Source organism: Scleropages formosus, chromosome 4 (genome assembly GCF_900964775.1).
Source record: "Scleropages formosus chromosome 4, fSclFor1.1, whole genome shotgun sequence".
In the NCBI taxonomy this organism is placed as follows: Eukaryota; Metazoa; Chordata; class Actinopteri; order Osteoglossiformes; family Osteoglossidae; genus Scleropages; species Scleropages formosus.
The window spans coordinates 34,674,920-34,697,700 of NC_041809.1; the positions used below are offsets into that span (position 1 = coordinate 34,674,920).

The 22,781-nt window shown below is 41.9% G+C and overlaps 1 protein-coding gene across 1 annotated transcript; it reads right to left on the reverse strand.

Annotated features, from left to right (window-relative positions):
- Positions 1–794: 794 nt before the first annotated feature.
- pfdn1 (prefoldin subunit 1) lies at positions 795–22,561 on the reverse strand. The gene is made up of 4 exons (XM_018751574.1): positions 22,494–22,561; positions 20,075–20,241; positions 17,084–17,168; positions 795–1,210 (listed from the first exon to the last, which is right to left on the reverse strand). Exons 1-4 carry the CDS (start codon positions 22,524–22,526, stop codon positions 1,127–1,129), a joined length of 369 nt encoding a protein of 122 aa, XP_018607090.1. The 5' UTR covers positions 22,527–22,561; the 3' UTR covers positions 795–1,126.
- Positions 22,562–22,781: the final 220 nt, after the last annotated feature.

Consider the following 22,781-nt stretch of genomic DNA (forward strand, 5'->3'; position numbering starts at 1 on the left):
AAGTTATTTTCGTGTTATTATATCCGTATTTAGCCTTTGTCCAATGTGACTCACAATGCTTGGTGCAAACACTTGTTCTATGCATTAATATGCAATCATTTCATAGCAAACCCACGAAATCCATGTTCGGCCGGTATGAAATCTTCACCGTGACCCTTGCGGTCGGAGGAACACGTGCAACGGGTGCGTTGCCAACTGTGACTTCACCTGGAGGAAGTAGCACAGACGACACATCCCATCGGAATGAGGGGGGTGATCATTTCACATTCACCGAACTGCCATTCCCTGGGGGGGGGGGGGGGGAAGGGGCACCCCGTTTGGAGTTCATCCGATGCCGATTGGTTGCGACGCCACCCCCTGCCTGGGCATACACTCGGACACGCGAACAGGCCCCTCCTCCCTCGAGGAAAATCCGCGCTCGCACCACAGTCCTGCACACAGAGCCGGGCTTTGTGCTGCCACAGGAAGTGCCGTCTGAAGGAAATGAGGAAGCTGGTCGGTGGGTCACTCTCCTCGCCTACGATTGAGGTCGCAACAGGAGCTTGAGAGCGAGCGCAGATAGCAGGGAGAGGGAACGTGGGACGGGGTGGGAGCCCCAGACTCAGACAGACACAGGCAGACAGGGTGGCGGTGCTGTTTGTGGGTGGAGTAGGCGAGCGCTCAAAGTTTACCACTCCTGCCAGCCATACGAGCGAGGGAGCGGAGCAAAAGGCGAAACCCAGACAGACAGATGCAGTTCACACTCAAGACACGAGGGACACGAGCTGATCTTTCGAACCAAGTTTATTTCTGTGTGCATGAACATTTGGTTAAGCAAAATAAATGGAAATAAGAGTCACGGCACCGTGGAGGGAAAGAGGCTGCCCCCTTTTCCAGGGTACTGGCACGGTTGACAAAAAAGCTCAACACAAGTGAGGGACATTCTCAGACTGGCAGGGAAACCTGGAGGAGTGTGAGATCGGTGAGTCAGTCTCCCGACATCACACACAAGCGACGCTTCACGCGGCGCTTGCTCTCGCGTGTTCCGTCTTCCGAAGCGCGAGGAGGTGTGTGGGCATATTTGCACACCTCTGACAGTGTGCTTAAAATATAACTTTGAATGTGTGTGTATGACAGTGTGTGTTCCTTATTGGGCCCTCCTGGACATGAGCATTTCTCTGATGTTGTCCTCTGCCTCCTTCACGCTTCGCTCCAGATAGGTCTTCTTTTGCTGAGAGGGAGGGAGAGAGAGAGAGAAAGAGAAATCAAAGCCAACATCAGATTCTCATGAAATATTCCCAAGAAAAAAGTTGCAAAAAGGCAAATCAGATAAAAATGTATCTGTTACTCGCAGACGCAGCGTATGGCTTTGTGCGAGCACACGCTTCACTGGGGGTGCGTTTCACTGTCTTCATGTGTGGAGAAGACAAGTCGTCTTTGACACAAGAAAGACTTCAACGTCTGAGAGGTAATCCACAATTTCCCAACTCGTACACCTCTAGAGTGGCACACACAGGTCACCCCCCAAAATAAAACAAGGGTGAGCTGAAGCAGGATGCCTCTGACATTTACGAATGTGTTTCTTACTGATGCTAAGCAAGAGCGAAGAGGTGACCGCCTTTTGCCACACATCCTTGGACATTTTGGAACTAGTCACACTGACAGGTGTTCTGACACCTCCACTTTTGCTCATTTCATCACCACGGTGATGAGCGCAGTCCCACCCCACTCTGTGACACTCTGTCATACTGTACATTCGCTTTATTGTGTCCAAATCATTTCCACCACAAAATACCTAAAACCTGTTACTCATCAGCTGTCTTGAATGTCATGCTCTTTATTGGCTTAACAGATTCTACATTTACATTTGTTCACTTAGCAGATGCTTTTGTCCAAAGCGACTTGCAACAGATACTACGTAGTGTTATGAGCCCCACATCTTATTCACCGCGGTGACTACACTACTAGATACACTACTTACAAGGGGTTACTCATCCATGCATCAGTGAAACACGTTCACTCTCTGACACACACACACTATGGGTGAACCATTCTATAGGTAAACTTAGCAGTATTCCCTTGTAAAATAAGCGCTTGCTTTACCAGAATTCTGACTCATAAGCAAATGTAATTTGTAGTTAAAAATTTGCAAAATGAACCATCAATTCAAAATAGAAGTACCTAGAAGAACAGAAATGTTCAATTCAAAATATGAGCCCAGCTCTCAAAAATCTCAAAATGTTCTACCGTGGTGTCAAACCACCAGTGTGGTTTTGGGGGGGGGTACAAGAGAGACAGAAGACAGAGCTACACACACAAACTATGGCACACACGCATTGTACTTGCGCACACCATGTACAATGTATCCTCTCCATAACAACGACATGCACACACATACTGTATACACAGCGTGCTCTCCAACACTGACACATGTGCAAACACCACATACAAAGTGTCCTCTCCCCATGGCGACGACAGGACCTATTATAAGAAGCCTTTTGTCCACAGCGAGGCAGCTTCCCACTAGAGTGACAGACGGACAGGGACTGGAGACCTTGAGTTCTGAAGTTTGTGACTCTGCCCGTTGTTCCGATTCCATTTCTCCCCAAGACGTCAACCAGCCTAAGAGTTCCAGAATAAAGCCCAATTGAACCCAGAAATCCTGAGTTGGTATCCTCTTATAAAGCGAACCAGGCAGCTTGTTGCAATCCTCTATCATAATAAGGAGCCCTAAAGCACAGGTTTTAAAGAAAGCACTAAAAAGAGGTTGAAAAGGCAAAGGAAAGCCTTACCTGTTTAAAACAAACACACAGAACTATCTTGAAAGGTATGGTCATTTGTCAATTATAGAGGCAGGTAGGCAGGCAGGCAGATTTTCAGGAACAAATTATACTCAATATTCAAGGGAAGTCTTCAATGTCCTATTTTTCAGACCTTTTGACCACAGGGGTGAGAGAGACAAAGCGGACAGTTTCGCTACAGCTTCCCTTTAACATGCGTGATTTGAGGTCAGAGAGGAATCCAGACAGACTCTGCGGAGCAGACGTGGTTTTACACAAAACACAGCAACACAAACTGAGTGGGTGGGTGGGGGAAGGGGGGCACCGCGGCTGCATCGAGATGCCCTGCAGCCTGGGGACACCCAATCTGATGATCAGGACAAGGTCCATTTCTCCGCACAACTGGGTATAATGCTTGTTCATTACAAACCCCTCCCTCACCACATGCCCACCACATAACATCCACGGTTTTCTTGAACTTGCCCAGATATAGGAAAGATACAAGAAGGACGAGAATAGACGCTAGAGCAGACAAACCACAGGCGAGGGAACTCCCTCCATTGCTCTAGGTCTCCATAAATCACTATTTAAAAAAGCTGATTTAGTGGAAGGAAAGAAGCAGGGCCACCGACACAGTCTAGACATGAGAAATATGGCAGATCAGCCATCAGCTACACATATGTCAGTGGAACATCTCAGTGGAACATCTCAGAAAATGTGTGCTCTTTGCACGCATGTTAAGTTTGGACCATCATTCTACAGCAGCAACACCAGTCAGACGTGTAACTGGACTTTGCCTCTTATTTGTTTAACGATTTAAGTTGCTTAAAATTTTCAAAGTGTCTTTCTTCTTAAGTTGGCATATTTTGAGAAACTTGCCGATTTAGATTTTTATATAAAAATCAAGTGTTCTGTCCACTGGAAACACATTTTTAATACTGCATTCATACTGCACTTAATGCATTGGACATTGGATTTTATGCTTCCAAAATATTCTGGAATAACAAGCTGACATTAGTAAGGACTAAAAAAAAAAGTGGCGTTTAACCAGAGGTACATTCCTTACAGTCTTAGAGTTACAAGGGGATTCCCCTTTTCTGCAGGCCATTATGCTCAAATTCCTAGTTTGATGTCCACAAAGCAGTAAAATGTACCACTAACGCTAAAGACCACATTAACGATCTCATTCTTGAGCGCACAGGTCAGGCAAATGGGTCTGCAGCACAGGGCACAATGCAGGGGGTCCTCAATGACAACCTGACATTCTGTTTGCCTCTCAGTGAACCCTTATCCTTTCCACACGCAATGTGCTCTTTGAAAGTCTTTACTCTGCCATTAGTTTCCTTTTCCAACACAAAGCTATGTTATGTGTTACTAGCTTTGTGAACAACAAACAGCACCCTCCAGCACCATACCACAGTAAAGCAATGTGATTCCTATCGATTTAAAATGCCATCAGATTATCGTGTTCGTTTTAATAAAGGGTTTCTATTTTTGGTACCTTTTCATCCACAATCGTCAGCAGAGGTAACACCCAACATGGGAGTCCTCATGCCTGAAAGACTATGAATTAAATTCCATGAGCACGCCAAGTCACAAGTGAAACTGAGCAAATGGACATGGTTTATGGCTGCGCAGGACAACTGGATGCGATGTGACGATTGAATATTTGATCAACACACTTTTACAGCAAGGCTGCAAGCAGCACAGTTCACACCCGTACTGTACGACAATCACAGATTTTGGTTGAGTGACACATTTCACGATTTTGTAGGTCGGCTGCAGCTTCAACGTTCAAAGCGAGTTGCTCGGTGTCTTCGGGAGAATGTCGCCGGGGCGTTTCCACCAGTGCAGGACAAACAGATGGGCTGGTTTATTTCAGTGAACGGAACATCAACATAAGGGTTGGGTTTAGCATTCTAAGCAGAGTTATTCTTCCCTCATCACTACACACCTGAGAAAAAATTACACTTTTCCATAATTGTTCGTAGCCTTTATTTTTTTTTTAATATGCGTTTCAGTGAAATTATTGGATTGTTTGGTTCACTGAGCAGAATTAAGATCCTCCTCATGCTTCATATTCCAAACTCAAGCCAAGGAAAGGAAAACCTCAAAAACTAAAGAACTCACTAAGCTCTATTAGTATGTTTTCTGTTACTTGTCTGGCACCTGACAACTTCTCAAAAACTACCATTTTTAAAATGCAGAGAAAAGCCAAAAAACTCTGAAGGCATGCTGCAATCTGGTCTACATTAACATAAATATTTTAAATAAAAGAAACATTACAGAACAAAGGAAAGAGTGAACGTGACCCAAGAAATCGAGAGCAGCAGGTAAACCACCACCTTACGTCATAAGCTCCAGCTTCCTAATGTGGTTCTCTTGATCATGGGACTTTCTCTGAATAAATAACCATATAAATTAGTATATAAACAATTTTAAATATCTTGATATACAGACCTAAAACTGTAGGCTGCTTTGGACAAAAGCAGCTATGAATAAATAATAATGACAAATGCTGGACATTGTTTGAATGGTGCTGTTTGTACAAGACTGCAGAGAGGAAGTGTGTTCAGACCCCCATCTATGCTGAAAAGTGGCAGTATGTAGTGAGGACGGTTTTGGGCCGGAGGCTGCATGCAGTGAACGCAGACACACAGAGCAGGTGGGGGCTGAGCGCTGTAGCCCGCGTGCTCCGCTCCCACGCAGGGCTGCAGATCGCTCTCGCCGTCTGCCGGCAGAACAAGCGGACCCATTCAGGAGGATGAGTCGGCGAGTCGGCTCTCCACGGCACTGCGCTCATCCTGCTGACCCCTAACTTCCCCGACTTGCCTGCCGCAGTGAAAAAGACACACCCTGACCACCGGGCAGATGTTTTACGGGAGAATCTGAGGACACTGATCACTCTGTGCAACTCAATCTCAAAAACCAGCTGCAAATGGGGAGGCTACAGGTCATGGTACTGGGGCCCGGGACCTCAGCTGGTTATGATCCCGCCGACCTGCTGGATGAGACGACAGCCACAGTGTTGCAAATATCATGCAGGTGGATCCAAGTGCTGCTTGGGTAGCCCTGAAAGATGCCATCCGGAGCACACAGAGGCGTGATGGGAGGCGCAAGGAGGAGCAGACCACTCCTGGAAATTATACCCATGAGAAGACAAAGAGATGTGGCATTTCCGCGGGTGAGTGTGAGGAACCCGGAGAGCAAAGGCTTCCATTGTCCAGCTGTGAATCGGTCCTCTCACGTACGCCGCAGCGCTGCCAAGCCTGGTCTCCGCCATCAGTGTGCCGATGATGAGGCAGATAAACGGCATGGAAAGTGGCCTCAAAAGGGGCCCTTGTCACTCCTCTTGCTGTATCAATATGAAATTAGCCTATTCTGAACTCTACGGCTGAATTCAGGACAATAGAAACTGCTGATGCACTGCTCTTGGTAAGAAGTCATTTAATGAGCTCATGACTACAAGAGTACAGTACTTGAATTCAAGTACTTACAATAGACAAACTACCATTGGACAATAGGTTAAAAAAAAAAGTTGTCTTTCATCCTCATTCAGACTCAGGCAGTTCAACTGTTTGCACAAAAGCACCCAAATAAAACACATATCCGGTATAATTCATAACCAATACATCACTGGGGGCATACACTAGAGAAAAATCAACTGTGTTGATTGAGCATGGAGGCACAGCGGGTAGTGCTGGTGCCTCGCAGCTCCTGAGCTGTGGGTTCAAGTCCAGCTCAGTTGACACAGCATGTTCTCCCTGTTTTGCACAGGTTTCTTCCCACAGTCCAAAAATGAAGGTGTGTGTTACATTGCTCTGGTGCAAAGATGGGTTAACAATTGTTAGCAAGTTTAGTGTAGTGTATTCAGCATCGTAAACTGTACTGGACAAAAGTGTAAATTAAATAAGAATCATTGCAAATGACTTTGGAGAAAAGCAATATTTGTAAATAAACAATCAGTGCTTCTGGGTTTGGCTGGTATGAGATGCCATCCAGGTCACATGCTGGAGATATGGCCACAATTAGCAGAGCATCAATCACCTCTATTGCAGGACCTCCCACTATCTGCTGCCAGCTAAAGGTAGCTTGGGAATGCGGTACGGCCGCTACGGATGACAGCAACTGTGGCAAGCGATGACTTCTGGCCACCTGTCGGAAATGCGCACCCAGGCATGGAGAAACATCTGGTGACGACTAAGTTAACAGGAAATGGGAATAAAGAATATGTCACAGCTCTTCAAGAAGGCTGGTCATTTCCGCATTATGCGCCCAAAATGCCTTTGTCTGGTGTGAGTCCCGTTCCTCATTTACAGTTATTTATGAAAGAAAAAAACAGAGCAGGCTGACAACAAATATTCTGTATTACATCCATCATCCACTACTCAACACTCTACAGTAGTGCAAAGATGTAAAAGAAACAGTCCGGACTCCGTCGGCACTTAAGAGAAAAGGAGTTAAACTGTTGTGTTGGACACACTTTCGGTCGCACTCTAAGTCAAATAAATCGACCGATGCTCAATTCATCAGCTGGAACACCGAAGACATCCGGTGTGAGAAAACTAGGACTGTTGGCCATTTCAAAACTCCTCCACTTAGAATACGGCAGCGGTGAAAAGAGAAGGAACTCAATGACGTGTTGGCAACCACAGTGACCACATCGTTGGGCAAGCTGCTCAAAATAAATCTGCTAAAACACGCACCGCGGAGCGGCTGCTCAAACTCCAAAGAGCGAGTGACGCACGGTATTTAAATTTACATTTACATTTCTGCATCATCTACATTTCCTCCTTATGTATTAGTGCTATTTGACACATTAGGAGAAGTGCAGTCGGATATTATTCATCAGCAAATATATCCAGAAATTACCAGTTTTGTGACAGTAGCATGGCTGAGGTGGGCCTTTCACCCCAGTACCTAACCTCGTTCTGTTTGTGCTTCAAAGTTACTGACAAGAGGAAATGACAGAACACACAAACAATGCAACTGTCTTCATGACCTCCTACTAGAAGGATAAGCTTAACTTCTTCCTTCCAAAATTAGAGAGCATGCCCCGTGATGCATTTCAGATTTAAATATAAAACGTTACTTTATCAGTTTAATTCCAAATCTATTTTGAGACATGATGAATGTCTTTACTTCTTCCCATCAACTTCTCTGTCCCGCAAATGCCACCTTGGTTGGACCTAACAATCCGAACAGCTCACCACAGCCTGCCGTTTGACACAGTGACACACCAACACCTGAGCCGATGTCGCTGTGGTGGACAGCATACGGCAACAGTGAAGTTTGGAGAGAACACAAAATTTAGAAAGAAGACACACTGCTGATAGCTCTGTAACCCTTTAGTCAAAGGAAAAAGTAATGAAACATTGAATGCAACTGCAGACTAGTTGGTGTTCCGTAGACGGAGACACTGAGGGGACCTCCAGACAGCCAGCTTTACGTCCAGCCTCTGGGGATGCTGCGGACAGGTTGAAAAACACTGCCATACAAACACCGTGAACACACTCACTATGGCACTTTGTACATACACTTTGTTTTGGTCTCTCATTACTAATGCTGTGCAAATGACAAACTGCAGCTGCACAGAGGTGGAACATGCCCTCGCCTGTCACAGACGTGAGGAAATGAAAACGCCTTTTAGGGGAAATTTTGCCTGCAGGCTCAGAAACCAAGAAATGCTTCAGGGAGGCAAACTCATCCTCTAACTCATTGAAAGCAAGAGGTTATTAAAAGCCCTGTTAGTAAACACTAAGCTGCTGCTGTTTAAAAGTGGGAACTGGCACGTTGTGAATGAACATAACCGCCAACCATGATCATCCGGCATGTTCTGAAGGCCAAACATTAGATGTTAAACGGTCATAATTATCACCCAAGTCATCATTCATGCATCGCACTTCAAGAAAGGAGAAAGGCCGCAGTGATTGGTAGCTTGCTGACCTCATGCTACCTAACAAACTGAACCCTCCGTAGCGATGAGGACACATCGGTCTGTGGAGTGATGAAATCATGCACTTATGTAGACCCGAGAAAGCAAGCAAGAGCTAAAAACAGCATGGGGAGAATGCCAGTTATGAGCCCACAGTGTGCTCAAGTGGTAAAAAAAGGATCCTCGAATAGCGACGCTCTCCTGAAGTGCACTGAGGGGTCTGCGCTCAAGGTCCAGCCCATCTCCCCCGGAAAACACCAACAAGTCCAGTGAAAAAGTCCTGCACACAAACCTTGTTGTACTGTGGGATAACACTGGCCTCAGCCTGGTCCCTCCTAGAAGCCATGATGGAGGCCCACAACAATCTCACACTCCTGGGCCCGTGCTGTTAATTATTCATTTAGAGTATGTTCTTCTGCAAAGCAATTTACAGCATTTGTATAGTATAACTAATCTACCCATTTATGCAGCTGGGTAATTGTACTGGAACAATTCGAGATAAACACCTTTCTCAGGGCACATGCAGCAGGTGATGAGACTCAAACCTTCGATTAGAAGACAATCATGGCTAAAACACATACAAAGCAATAACTACAGTAAGTGAGCAGTTGACTAACGTTCATTCTTAATGAACTACAGAGCACATGAACTAATGTTTGAATAAATAGATATAATGTCATTATTCGAAGGATTCACAAAGAGAAGAAATTTGTTTCAGCCCATGACATCACTGCTATGGACTCAGTCGCTGTGCGCTGGAGCAGTGCGCCATCATCACAGAGGATCAACAGAAACTGGCAGAGGAAAGTGAAACAGTCAGTAAATAAAACACCATCTGTTTGAAAAGGCTGTGTGGGGCTCTAAAGGTCACTGCAAGTCTCTCTGCCACGGTGGGAAGCCACATCACGACAACATCACCCGTGACATCATCTGCACCGTGTGCCGCTGAGCCGCCATGCACAGGTCTGCACAGGCTTGCGCTGCACGTTCGCACACATGGGGGGCAAAAACGCCCAGAGCGATTACCTGCATATGGGCTTGTCTGCCATCTCTCATCGCAGAACGTCAACCAGGCACAACCTTTGCGTTGGATGTTATCTTGTTTCTAACAAAAGGTTAAACAGGCTCTTCTGAACTTCAGGTGTTACCCCTTAATAATACCTTTGAGTTCATAGTCTTTCTGGAAAAGCTAGACAGACAAGACATGGGAACTATTTTTGTTCAACTGTCAGTGCTGTACATTTTCACTTATGGTTCATTCTGCAAGTGAAAATGATTTTTGTCTACAACAGTTGAACTCGGAGGAATTGATGTCTGCTGGAACTGTCAAGAATCACCCATTATTGGCATAAAGGAATACAGCCTGGTAGGATAATCTGATTTCAAAATTTATATCTGTAGTACAGTCAGCTGCATGGTATTGTCACAGGAAGAATTTTGGAAAAATGTAAAGTGTAACCATTTTTTACACCGGGTCAATTCTAGCTCATGGTGTGACAAACATCAGAGAATACCTTATTCAATATTTTGTATTGTTTATTTTCTGACATCTGAAATAAACTGGACTAAAACTATCCATATTTACAGCACAACTAAAATCTCAACATTATATTGACATTTATTCATTTAGCTGACACTTTTCTCCAAAGCGACTTGCACTATTAAGCTACTTACAATTATTTACCTATTTATACAACTGGGTAATTTTTACTGGAGCAAATTAGGGTATCTTGCTCAAGGGTACTACAGCTGAAGGCGTAAATTGAACCTGCGACCTTTGGGTCCAAAGGCAACAATTCTAACCACTACACTACCAGCTCTCTCAACGTTTCAAACTAAATTTTTTCAAATACCATAGAAAGATCTATTTACATCCATAATACTCGAAATCAAACCAAGAACAAGGAAATTTCTGTCAAAACCTTAGATGTGCACTGGACTTCAAGGAACAAAATTCTGGTCCATGAAGGCCCTTTCTGTCCCCAGTTATGCATTTGCATAACATCATTTCCTGAATTTGAAAAAAAAAAAAAGAAAATTAAGAAAGATGAGTAAATACATGCAAATAATTTCAGAAGAACCGCAACAAAATTTTCATTAAAACTATTAAGCCATGACAAGCAGTGACCTAAGTTTACATGGGATGCAAGACAAGTTTTGACCTCAATGGGGATTCTTTGGGGAGCAGCTGGAAGCTCAGTATTACTGTAGTACATTTTTTGTACATAGAATTGATGTTAAAACAATGACACATTGATACTTGCTCATATAATGAGAAGAGCTCAGATGTGCGGGGGGAAGGAAAAAAAAAAAAAAAAAAAAACACTTTTAATTATAACGTGAACAGCAGCAAATGCCTCCCGGATTTGAACCCACACTTGTGAGGTTACTAGTCCATCTCCTAGAAATTCAACTTGGGTTTAGAAATCTTGTGTTAGTGATGTCAATGTGTCCTGAGCACAGTTCTTCACGAATGACTACCTACTTGCTCATACACACCTTTTTTAGGGTGGGGTGGGATGCTGTAAGTCCCAGTACACTGCAGTGACAGATACACAGAACATTTACTAAATATGATCTGATGTAAATATGTTAATACCGGAGTAGCCAAACATTTACTAGCAACACAAGCGTATTTTGTTTAGTCTCCATGTGTGCATCCAAGTTCTCCTAGTCAACTTTAACCTAAGAGTCCTCATATCCTGTTCTATCATAGCATTATTATGCACATTTTTTTTTTTTTTTTTTTTTTTTTTAAACTAAACTTGATAAGCAGGTAGTGTAGTGATCAGAGCTGCTGCTTTTGAACCCAAAGGTCATAGGTTCAAATCACACCTCCAGCTGTAGTACCCTTGAGCAAGGTACTTTTCCTAAATTGCTCCAGTAAAATGACCCATCTGTATAAATGGGTAAATAACTCTAAGTAGCTTAACGTTGTAAGCAGCTTTGGAGTAAAGTGAATAAATATAAATGAAAGCCAAATCCTGTATTTAAAAAGTGTCTGCTGAAAAACATCACAATTGCAAGACGCTTCTTAAAGTGTTCAGGACTGTGATTAGATTCCTTTGTGGATTTTTAAGCAGGCCAACAGGATTAAACGCATACCGCTGCGGTAAGTATTTACAGAAATGTTTACCGATCCCCTGCATTACCCACATTCAGATTTACTGGTAAGAGACAATTAAAGTCGCAGTCTCACTGAAACCAGACTGAGTGACGTAAGGTGATGCTTTGTCCACAAAAAATTGTGCAAGAAATCCTCTCTCTAACATCCTGGGACAGACACAGGGAATCCTACCTCAACAGTGGTGCAATCCTCATTGAAGCATCTACACATTCCATGAGCTGAGCAATTCCATATATGCCAATTTACTATTTATGTGTTCAGAAATGTTTCTAAACCGCACCAGGAAGCTAATAACAGGGAACACCATTGACTCATCGCTTTGTCACACAATTCAGGTGGTATGATCTTCTTGTGTGAATGATACAGTACATAAGCACAATCTGTCATCCAAAGATCTGGAAGTGAAGTGTGTTAGCCTAATAATACATGTATGGCACAGCTCACAATACAAAAAGACCACTCCCCAATTCTGGGATCAAAAAAAAAAAAAAAAACCCTCATTTTGTGACAACTGTATCTGCCATCTGATGAAGGCCATTGAAAAGTTTTTTGCACTCAGAAATAAATGCTCGCTACACTGGAACTCAGGATGTTGCGATGATGTTCTCACATCCGTCTCTTGTGTTGTTGAGCAACAAGCATAAAAAACTTCTTTCACTGAAAACAATTTCAGAGTTTACACTGGAGAGCAGTACATTTCCATTACACAGATTGCTTTCACATACAGTAATGCACACAGTTCAATACTTGGAAACAGAATGATGATGACAAGGAGCAACATGAGGCATAAAGGGAGGACCCTAGAGACAGCTGGCGTCAACGCCCCTAGGGCCAGGAAACGCCAGGATGAACAACATGACCACTTCGGCCCAATGTTTCTGCACATCTGTACAGCAAAGAAAGAAAGCTGGGTGTGACTGGACTAAACCCCTCACCACAGGGGAGTTGCCCTTGCCACTGGTTGAGTATCAATCCTCTGTACACCTTCCCCAACTGTTGCGATAAGCACCTGGACCTTCTGTTCTAGTGTTTTCCTTTACACCCCACATCAATGAATATACAAAAAAATCACTGCCAAGCACTGAGGCTCCAGGTAAGTGACTTACCCCCATGAAAGAAAAAGGAGCCCTTTAAAGTCTTCCAAAGTGAGACCCAGTACAGCTGTGTCAGATGAGGTAGGACACAGGAACACAACACCTACGTGGCCTAGGGCCTGTGGTGCAACGGTTTGAAGATTTGATGGTGACTCACTGCCCACACTTCCATAATATCCCATGACCTCCTCAGAAGTTCTTCATGGACCTGCTTTTCAAAACAGTAGCTAAAGTCACACAACTTTACTTGCTAATACTACAGTTACAAAGTGGCAATGTGTACTGACGAAGTACCATCACACAGGCTTTTGAAGATGGAGGAAGAAGCAAATCAATTCTAACATGAATGGGACAAATACAGTTCATTACATAAAGACAGGAAGAAAGGAAAAAAATTAAGTGGGGAAAAACATTCAGGTTCCTTGGCCAAAAACAGTCTAATGTTCAGAATGATGAAAGCATGTACACACAAAGGCCCGTCCATAGATCTGCCACACACAGGAAGTGTGCCTCCAATTAGCACACAAATATAGGATCACATTCTCTGGGCAAGCTTTGAAATTGGGGAAAGCAGCTCGGTCTGAAAACTTTGGAAAGCATCTTGGGAAAGGAGCTCTGCGGGACTACAGACTCCCCCTGGCACTCAGTGCTGCTGAATATTCTTTCACGGGCTGGATAAGAGCCCTTGTGTTCTGATGGAAACACAAAAAGGTCCACGTTTGGGGGCCGGGTGTCATGAAATGCCAGTTGACTGGTTTTCTACCCAAGAATGACACATGGTCCTTCATAATGCTGCTCAGTTACTACTTTCCAGTGAACTGTGTACTTTTTAGTCTCCCTCCACTAAGTATAAAAACATCCATGCAAGATGATATACGCAAAACATGTCATACAACTTTAAAAACATCTTTATGTAACCTAAGTTGGCCGTGGGTCAAGAGTAAAACCGGCAGGGTTATAACTAATCAGAGGTCAAAGACCAGTAAATACTTTCATGGGTATTTTCCCTTGAGAAAAATGTTCAGTATGATGCTTCCTGCTAGAGATTTGTATGGCTGTCTGTGTGATAGAAGAGGGGTAATCATGACTAACTAAAGTTAAAAGCCCAAAGCACAGATCATACTGGCAAGGTTGCACCAGGGGAGCTTGCAACCCTTGCATCATAGGTCAGTGAAATTCCTGAGATATTTTAAAACCTGGTATAAAGACAGACAAAGCATCTGAACCCTTCAACACACTGAAGGTTGACCTGGAAGTTTTTGACAATTTGGTGCCAATATTGGGTGGGTAGAACTTTCTGGCCAAGGGATACTCCACTGAGCCTGCTTTAACATACCACTACCAAGACAGGCTTTCAACAACTCAACCAGGTCACCCCACAATCACTAGATCATACAAGGACAGTTGAAACCACTTGGAATGTTCATGTGAAAACAGTAGACAGGCTTCTCTCACCTAACAAGCCTAATGAGTTCCTGAAAATCTGCTCCTAAGGTGAATGATTGTTAGTCAATTATAATATCGACTGAAAAATAAATAACATGGTCCTAAACCTCTTTTTTCCCCCTCTGACACGTAAACTTCTGCCCTTATCTTTCAGACATGGAGAAAAATCTAATTCAAAACCAAGTCCAGAATGGAAGTGGAAAAAAGGGGGTTTTCTTCACAATTGAAAGTATTCTTCGGTCACCAACTTTCATGATCTTTTGTAGTCTACCAAGCCATTTGTTGCTGCTCAGCTCCCCAGTGAGGTCTTGCTCCTTAAAAATGTACCAAACTGTTGATTTTGACACATCAAAGCTTTTGTTTATGTCTCCGATGGACTTATGGTGATTTTTCAGCCTCATAATGGCCTTCTTTATTGGCACTGACACTTCGCATGTGGAGAGACAAAAGTAACAGATACCAAATGCAACATCTAGAATCAAGTACAAACATTTTTAAGTCTGTTGTGTATGAAGTAATGATGCAATGATGCACAGCTGTCCAAGAAAAAAACTGAGAACTCAGTCTAATTACTTTTGACCCCTTAAAATGGGGATTCCCTATATCTCTGTATTCTCTATGTAATTCATCCAATATAGATGTAAATACCCTTGAATTAAACCTGACAGTCTGCACATTACCCTCACATTGTTTAATTTCAAATCCACTGTGTCAAAATAATAAAAATTTGTCACTGTCCATATACTTACAGTCTGCATTATAATATAAATGTTTATTACACAAGGGAAACCTGTACTGGCTTTTCATTTTGAGACATATAAATACATGTGTCTTTCCACCTCCCTCAAACATTCAAGCAATTCCAGTTCCTAAACTGTTGTTTTGTTTAAGAACAATCTTGTTACCAACAGAACTGATGAAACACAGCAGAACCGCACTAAACTGGTACAAGACCTTCTAACCAACAGAGACGATGAAAGTCATTCTGAGCCCTACATTACATGCTTTGACCACAAATTCCATTTCCAGATCTTCCTCCAGCTGCACCCACAGTGGACTGGCTCACGACAGAGCAAGCGCCTAGGTGGCTTTATGACAACCTTCTTGAATGTCAGTGCTGAATGCAGCTTTTCTACTCTATCTTCCTTTTCCATTCTCCTTTCTCTGTATCCATCATTCTCCCTTTAAAAGGCACCATGTGCAGGGGGAGACAACGTGTCAAGGATCGGTCATGCCCATATCGTCACTATTTTCTTCTGAAACAGTTAACAAATCCAATAGCATCAGTCCTCTCATCCTCGCCGACCTCAAAAAAGAAAAAAAAAGTCACCAAAAATTCAGCTGGAGGTGGCTGTTTTGCCATCCATCTCTCCATCATTGTTCTCCAAATGTCAAGGCTGACATTTTACAAAATAGCTGTCACTGAGTTTGATCATTACATCCATAAATGCTCAAGCTACACATCCCAGTGCGCTATTCACAGAACCCATAAACAATTACTTTAGCTGGAGTTTAACATGTCCTTTGTTGCAGTACAGTACAACGTGTGATTGCACACAGAACCTCAGAGGGACCCTAGAAGAAAAGAGCATGTAGTGAAACGAGAAGAAAAAGGGGAGCCCTTGTTAGAGCTAGAATGGTATAAAAATGTAGTATTACTACAAGAATTACATTGCATTAATATGTTTCTATATATAATGTCACAGGTGCAGCATAATGCAACTGAGATAATAAAATTCCACATCACAATCATGTACAGCACATTAAAGAACTTCCAGTTAAAATGTTTTATTTCATGGAAATTATTATAAAAGTTATTTGTGTAATATTTCCATATTTTTGGAACCTAATTTAGGCAAATTATTGGTAGAAGGGTTCCCCGTGATTCCCCCTCAAGAACTTACTTTCAAAAATATCTTATTTTTCTGAAATTACTATGACCGAATAGTGCATAAAATAAATAGCTCAATTTTTGTTTGGTATCTCTATACGATGTAAACATTCAAATCTCCCCAGTTTTGTGGTAATTTGCCACGTGTGACAGTTGAAAAATGTGCTAAACCCTTTGTCAAAATACAAAGACTTCCACGTGAAGAAATGTGACAAGTCTATTCAGTTTTACAGATTTCATAACATTTACAGCAAAGTAGGATTATCATTTTAGGGGGAAAAAACCCTGAGATGAGTTTGGAGAGTAGTTGATTATCCAAGTCATACGCTGAACTGAGTACTCTATTCAAATAAGTAAAGACTTTTTGGGGTAAAAGAAACAACAAAGCAGAAGGAGGGAAATGGATAAAAGATGATAATCGAGTCACAAAATAAAAATGTGAGGCATTTGAGCTGTGGGGGATGTCAGAAACAACTGAAGGAAACCAAACATAATTCCATTATTCTCTGATCTCTCCATCCCACAAAGCTGAGCCCAGTTCCCAACAGAAACCTGGATGACCTGGAGTCACATGAAACAAATTCTTTCTGGCCGACCCCCTGAGGAAACCCAAGAGGACTCCACACAAGACTCATATACACAAGTCACACACCAGATTAATAATGACGTGAAGGTTTCTGTGATCACAGAAACTCTGGATTACAAAAGACTCTCAACACCTCTGATCGTAATGACTCAGAAAGCACAAAGAGCTGTGTGTGTGTCTGTGTGTGAGTATATGTGGTGTTTTATGACTTGGTGCCTTTTTTTGGTGAGAACCTGGCATCTAACCTCTAGTTCCTTGATCTTCTCATCTGCTGTCTTCTGTTTCTCTGTCAGTTGTGAGTTTATCTCACTTTTAGACTGCAGTATGAACCTGAGAGAGAGAGAATGGGAGCACAAGATTAGACACCTAGACAAAATTACTGGTACAATCAGGATAGGATTGGTACAGCCGTCATTGGCAGTAAGTGCCAGGTAGTTCAGAAGATGAGGTGTCTAACCAGGGTACAACCTGAATGGGTCACAGGTCTACTGAAAGGCAATCAAATGTGCATTCACTCACATTCTCACATACTAAGGACAAATTAGAGCAACCACTCACTGAAACATTTGTCTATGGAGTATGGGAGGAAACCCAGATTAACATAGTGAACATGAAAATTCCTCACAAGTGAAATGACACTCAACCAAAAACTGAAGTCCACAGCCCAATAGCTGATGAACACCAACACAACCTGTTACCAGGCCACCCTTCGAGAGCACTGGTGTGAACCAAAAGTATTTAATGATAACATTAATTAAATCAACATAAAATTATAGAAAAAGGAATATTAACATGAGGAGGGGAATTCATGGATTGAGAACGGTACTTCCCAAGCATTGAGAAGCTAAAACAATGACCTCGTTCACTGAGGGGGTGACAATACAGCAATAACAGCAAGTCAAAACAAAACAGGAAAAGACCATGGAAACAGGGCAGCAGGCAGGAGAGGTCCAAAGTGAAAATCAAAGACCTATAGCCCATCTAATGCTCCAAAAATTAATAGCCTGCATTGCCTCATTTTGTCAAAATGGCAAAAAAAAAAAAAAATTATATTCGCAAAGAGCTGAGACAGAAACAATTCCTCACAGTGTCATGCTAAACCTCATTCTGTTGGTTCACATCATTCACAGCATCAACCTGGATGACAGTCCTTTCCTGGCATTGCTGAAGCTGCACTGCATTTGTGCCAGTAATTCGTTTTTAAGATCAAGGCATCACCATAAACACTTCTGTTACAACAAATTTACTAATCTTTCAATGGAACCGTGCCTTTGCAACTGCTTTTTTTTTGTTAATAACGCAGAGCATATGATGCTGCTGAGCAGCTTGGACACCTCTACATGCAAGGGTCAGTCTACAGGTAACCTCAGCACTCACTGTCTGCTCAAGTGCCAAAGATTATGTCATTGCTCACATACTGGGAGAAAGAATTTTTCTGAAAGATATTGTTTTTCACAGGCAAACATAAACAGACCCACTAGATCTGGCTTAATTCACAATAAATGAAATACACTCACACATACTACGTGACTCACATTCAGCCATCAAAAAAATAAGACAGCAGCCTTATGCATAATGAAAAAAAAATTATTTAAAAAACTATGTTGAATACTAGCAGTTTAGAAATTCTGTCTGCTAATAAGTTTATTTTTCACTCTGCTTTAGAGATGTAAATTTCTTAGATTTTTACCTTTGAGTACAATAATTCATGACTTTCCCCTTACATAAAAATCATTGTGTCAAAGGACCATTGTCAACGTTGCAGATCTGACACAAAAAATATTCTGCGACTGCTGGTATTATTGCTTTTAATGATAGGGAACTAATTCCACAGATTATTTTGAAAAAATCTAATTGTAAAACTTCTCTTTGCATTCCTTTACAGTGGGAATGGAGTCCAGCTGCTGTACTATTCATCTAGACAAATGTGTGAAAAAAGTACAAAGGCTGGAAGTCAGCCACCTCATTTCTGACCACCAAGCTTGTGCAGCTTCTTCAACCATTACTGACTCTCTGAGACCACACAGAAGTCGGCAACCGGAAGAAAATGTCCATACACTCCCACCCGCTCTGGGAAATGTCAGCATGCCTTGGAGAGGTGTCAGCATGGGGTGCGGCAGGATGAACAAGGAGTCGAGAGGGGGTTTCCACCATCTCTGGAGGTGTTCCAGGTGCAGGAGTCCCATCGCTCAGATACCATTTCACTTAGGTTCATGGAGTCTTAACAAGTCAAGTCACATCCCCATTTTACAGACCAATACTGTGCAATTATACTGTTCTGCACTTCACCATCTGCTCATATCCTTCACTTTGCAAGGCCTTGCACAACCAAGAGTGTCTCACACAACCTAAGTGAGCATGGGTAAAAATGTGTGGTGTGATCAGGATATATAGGCAGTATCAGCCTCCTGATATGGAATCATGACTGATGAATCCATTGACAACACCCAAAAAAGAAGAGCAATATTGATTAATAATAATTTTTTTCTTTCACAAGCTGTATCCATTAGACTTCAGATTCACGTGCATTTTTGCTACACTTATGACGTTTGATCTTCATGTGCTGCAAAACTGAACTGCAAGTTCAAAAAGATAAAACTTCTACTCCAACCACCAAACCACAATGCATTTTTTGTTACTACTCTTTGCCTTGGTCCCGTACAGGGAAATTCTAGAGGAAAATCTGCCGCAGTCTGCAAGAGAACTGCAGCTTGGGAGAAGATTTGTTTTCTATCAAGACAATGACCTCAAATGCAAAGCAAAAGCTATAGAAAAATGGTTTCACAATTAAAATGAGAAAGTCCTGGAGTGGTCAAGTCAGAACGCAGACCTCAAACCAACTGAAATTTTTTGGCAAGACTTGAAAAATACAACTCACTCAGAGTCCCCATCTAATTTGACTGAACATAAGCAGTTTTATAAAGAGAAACTGGCAAAAAAAAAAAATGCAGTGTTGAGATATGTAAAGCTGATATAGATTTATCCAAATAGAAAAGGCTGTAATTTCAAAGCCTTTAAATGTTCTTCTACTAAATATTGACCAGAAGGTTAATATTTATTCACTGATTTTTTGTTTTATATTTGCTATTAGTTCAAAAGTGATTTGCAGAAATTTAGCATATTAAGGGAAGAACACATATCAAATGCATACTACTTCGGGAGGCTTTATTATGGACTATGTAAATATTGGTTCAAGAGTGTGCGATGACTTCAATACAAGCAGAAGTGGTACTCACATGCGCCCAACTCCCTCATACATGCGCGTGCTGTTAGGCAGCATGGCAATCTCAGCATGGGTCAGGTTGGCGTGCTTCTTGACGCGGGTCAGCTGCTCGATCTGCAGGTCTGCCAATTTCACCTTCTGCTGAGTGTCAATCATCTTGGCCTGCAGTTCTGCAAAAGCCTGGAACAAGCCATTTACTCGTCATACTAGGTCATCAGCAGAAAAAAAACGCTTGGGATGAATAAACAGGAAATATAGTAGTAAATCAAAACAAGCAAAAAAACATTATCCGAGATAGAGTAGCAAAATGCAAAGTGTTGTTCTGTCGAGACAATGTGGAAAAAATACTTCATATTTATCTTACCCTTATCTAATAATTACTGAATATGACAAATCAATTTAGAAAAAGGATGGAAACTTAAGTACAAAATACTGTTTTGTAAATTTTATAGTGCTGCATGTACATTATTGTAAAACAAAGAACTAAATGCAGCAATAGCAGACAATTACAAGAAGCGTCCCTTATTACCACAGGAAACAAAAAAAAAAAAAAAAACAGCACTGTTAAAAGACACAACCGCATAAAAACCTATTCTAAAATGTCCTTATTTGTTGAAAGTAAGTGCATTGTATTTTGAGGGGTTCTTGTCACTCGTTCAGGGAGGAGTAATCACATCTGAAAAGTTTGCATAGTGGTGCACCTGCCCATCGCATTGCAAACGATAGAATTACTAGATTTCGAAGATAAACACTTTTCGTCTCATAATCTATAATATCATCTATAACATCGTGTCATGCTTATAATATCGTGTCAAACACTTTTCATCTTAAAAAACTGAATATTTTCCTCACATTTCTATTGTTCAAAATTCAAAATTTCCATTTCAGAGGACATGTGAGCTGTTTTTAAGCAGTCAGATAGTTAACTGATAGTTAACTTTCTCCAAACCGACTTACAATGGATACTAAGTAGTGTTACTACCCCACACACCTTATTTACCAAGGTGACTTACACTGCTAGATACACTACTTACAATGAGTCATTCATCCATACATAAGTGAAATACACTCTCTCTATGACATTCGCACACTATGGGGGAACCTGAACAGCATGTCTTTGGACTGTGGGAGGAAACCAGAGTACCCGGAGGAAACCCACGCAGACATGAGGAGAACATGCAAACTCCACACAGACTGAGGGAGGATCGAAGCCACATTCTGTTGCACCACCCAGCCACTGTGAGACAGCAACGCTACTCGCTGTGCCACCGTGCTTCCTATTTAAACAATTAGCTGAAGTATTTTTTTTTACCATACTTGAACCTTCTTATCAATTTTAAGTTTCCCCCTCAGTGCCGAGACGGTTACAGCTGGAAAAAGACACACAAAAAGGCACATGAAAGGCATCTAACAATTTGGGTGTCTTAGCAAAGGACACTGACCTCTTAATAAAACGAGTTGTGGGTAACAGGTTTAGGATTCGCGCAAAGTATTTTAATCTGTGTATAAATGGGTAAATAATTATAAGTAGCTCAACACTGTAAGGCTCTTTGGAGAAAAGCATCAGCTAAAATAAATGTCAATGTCAAGTCGGAACTCACGTTCTTAACATAGTAAGTACGTGTGGTGCCCACATATTACACTGTTTCACTCATACTTCCCATTCATTCTCCCATTTCTGCTATAAAACACTTTCATCCCACAGATGTAACAAAAGTAAAAGTGTTCAAATATTTTTACTAGAAAATTACTGTATTTATATTACAGATCTCTACAGATGTGTTCTTGCCACATTAGAGCCACATCAGATACCTGTAATATAAATAATTGCAGACAACCAACCACTCCTGGAGGCCAAAGTGAAGTTATGAGCACAGCTGATGCGATGGCACTATCATCAGCTGTGCATATAATATTAACTTCACTTTGGCCCCCTTGGTAGCACCACAGCTCTTGAAAGGTATTAAAGGGTCATATTTACAGTCTCCAGTCAGTGAAAACGTAATGATAACAAATGATCGTGTTCCTGTCAGACAGGAGAGGGAGGGAAGCTGAAAGGGCTAAGGATACATTATACATTTTTTTATGCTAACGACGCCGGGAGGCTCAGCACGTTTCAACAAGCCAACAGATTTCTGAGTATACACACTAAGAAATTTAATATGTAAACGTAATTTAATATGTAAGTAAACTATACAAATCTTCCCAACAGGTAACACGCATTGATTGAGTGTCACAGTGTGACAAGACGACTCGAGTCGGGTCGGAGCCACGCTTCCAACGCACACTGCGCCGTCTATAACCCTGTTCTTCAGGGAAAAAAAATATTAATTTTACAGCATTCTAATTTAAAATGAACATATGCTTGGCGACCATGCGAATGAAGTGGTAAAACGTGTAAAAAAAAAAAGACAGTACAAAACGTCAATTACCTTCTTCAGCTCCAGATCAATGGGAGCCGCCATGTTGAGGTGGAACTGCGCATGCGCACTGCCGCCCCGCCGAGGATAGAGAGACCGGCTCGAGTGTGACGTCACGTAAGACGTCACCGCTCTACTATTTCTATATCTATAATATCGTGTCACGCTTTTTATTTCAACGACATATTTAATTTTAATTCAAATATTTTTTTACTTTTAAAAAATCAGTTTTTATGAAGTTTAACATATGCGGGCTGCTAAACTGATTCATCCAAGGCGATTTATTAGTGTTTCACAAGT

What these genes read in the sequence shown, in the direction of transcription:
- pfdn1 (XM_018751574.1), bottom strand. Translation starts at nt 22,526, where the DNA reads ATGGCGGCTCCCATTGATCTGGAGCTGAAGAAG. An exon ending in TTGATCTGGAGCTGAAGAAG is followed by an intron (nt 20,242 to 22,493) that starts GTAATTGACGTT and finishes GGCTTGTTCCAG; the next exon opens with GCTTTTGCAGAACTGCAGGC. An exon ending in AGAAGATCAAGGAACTAGAG is followed by an intron (nt 1,211 to 17,083) that starts GTTAGATGCCAG and finishes CCTCCCTCTCAG; the next exon opens with CAAAAGAAGACCTATCTGGA.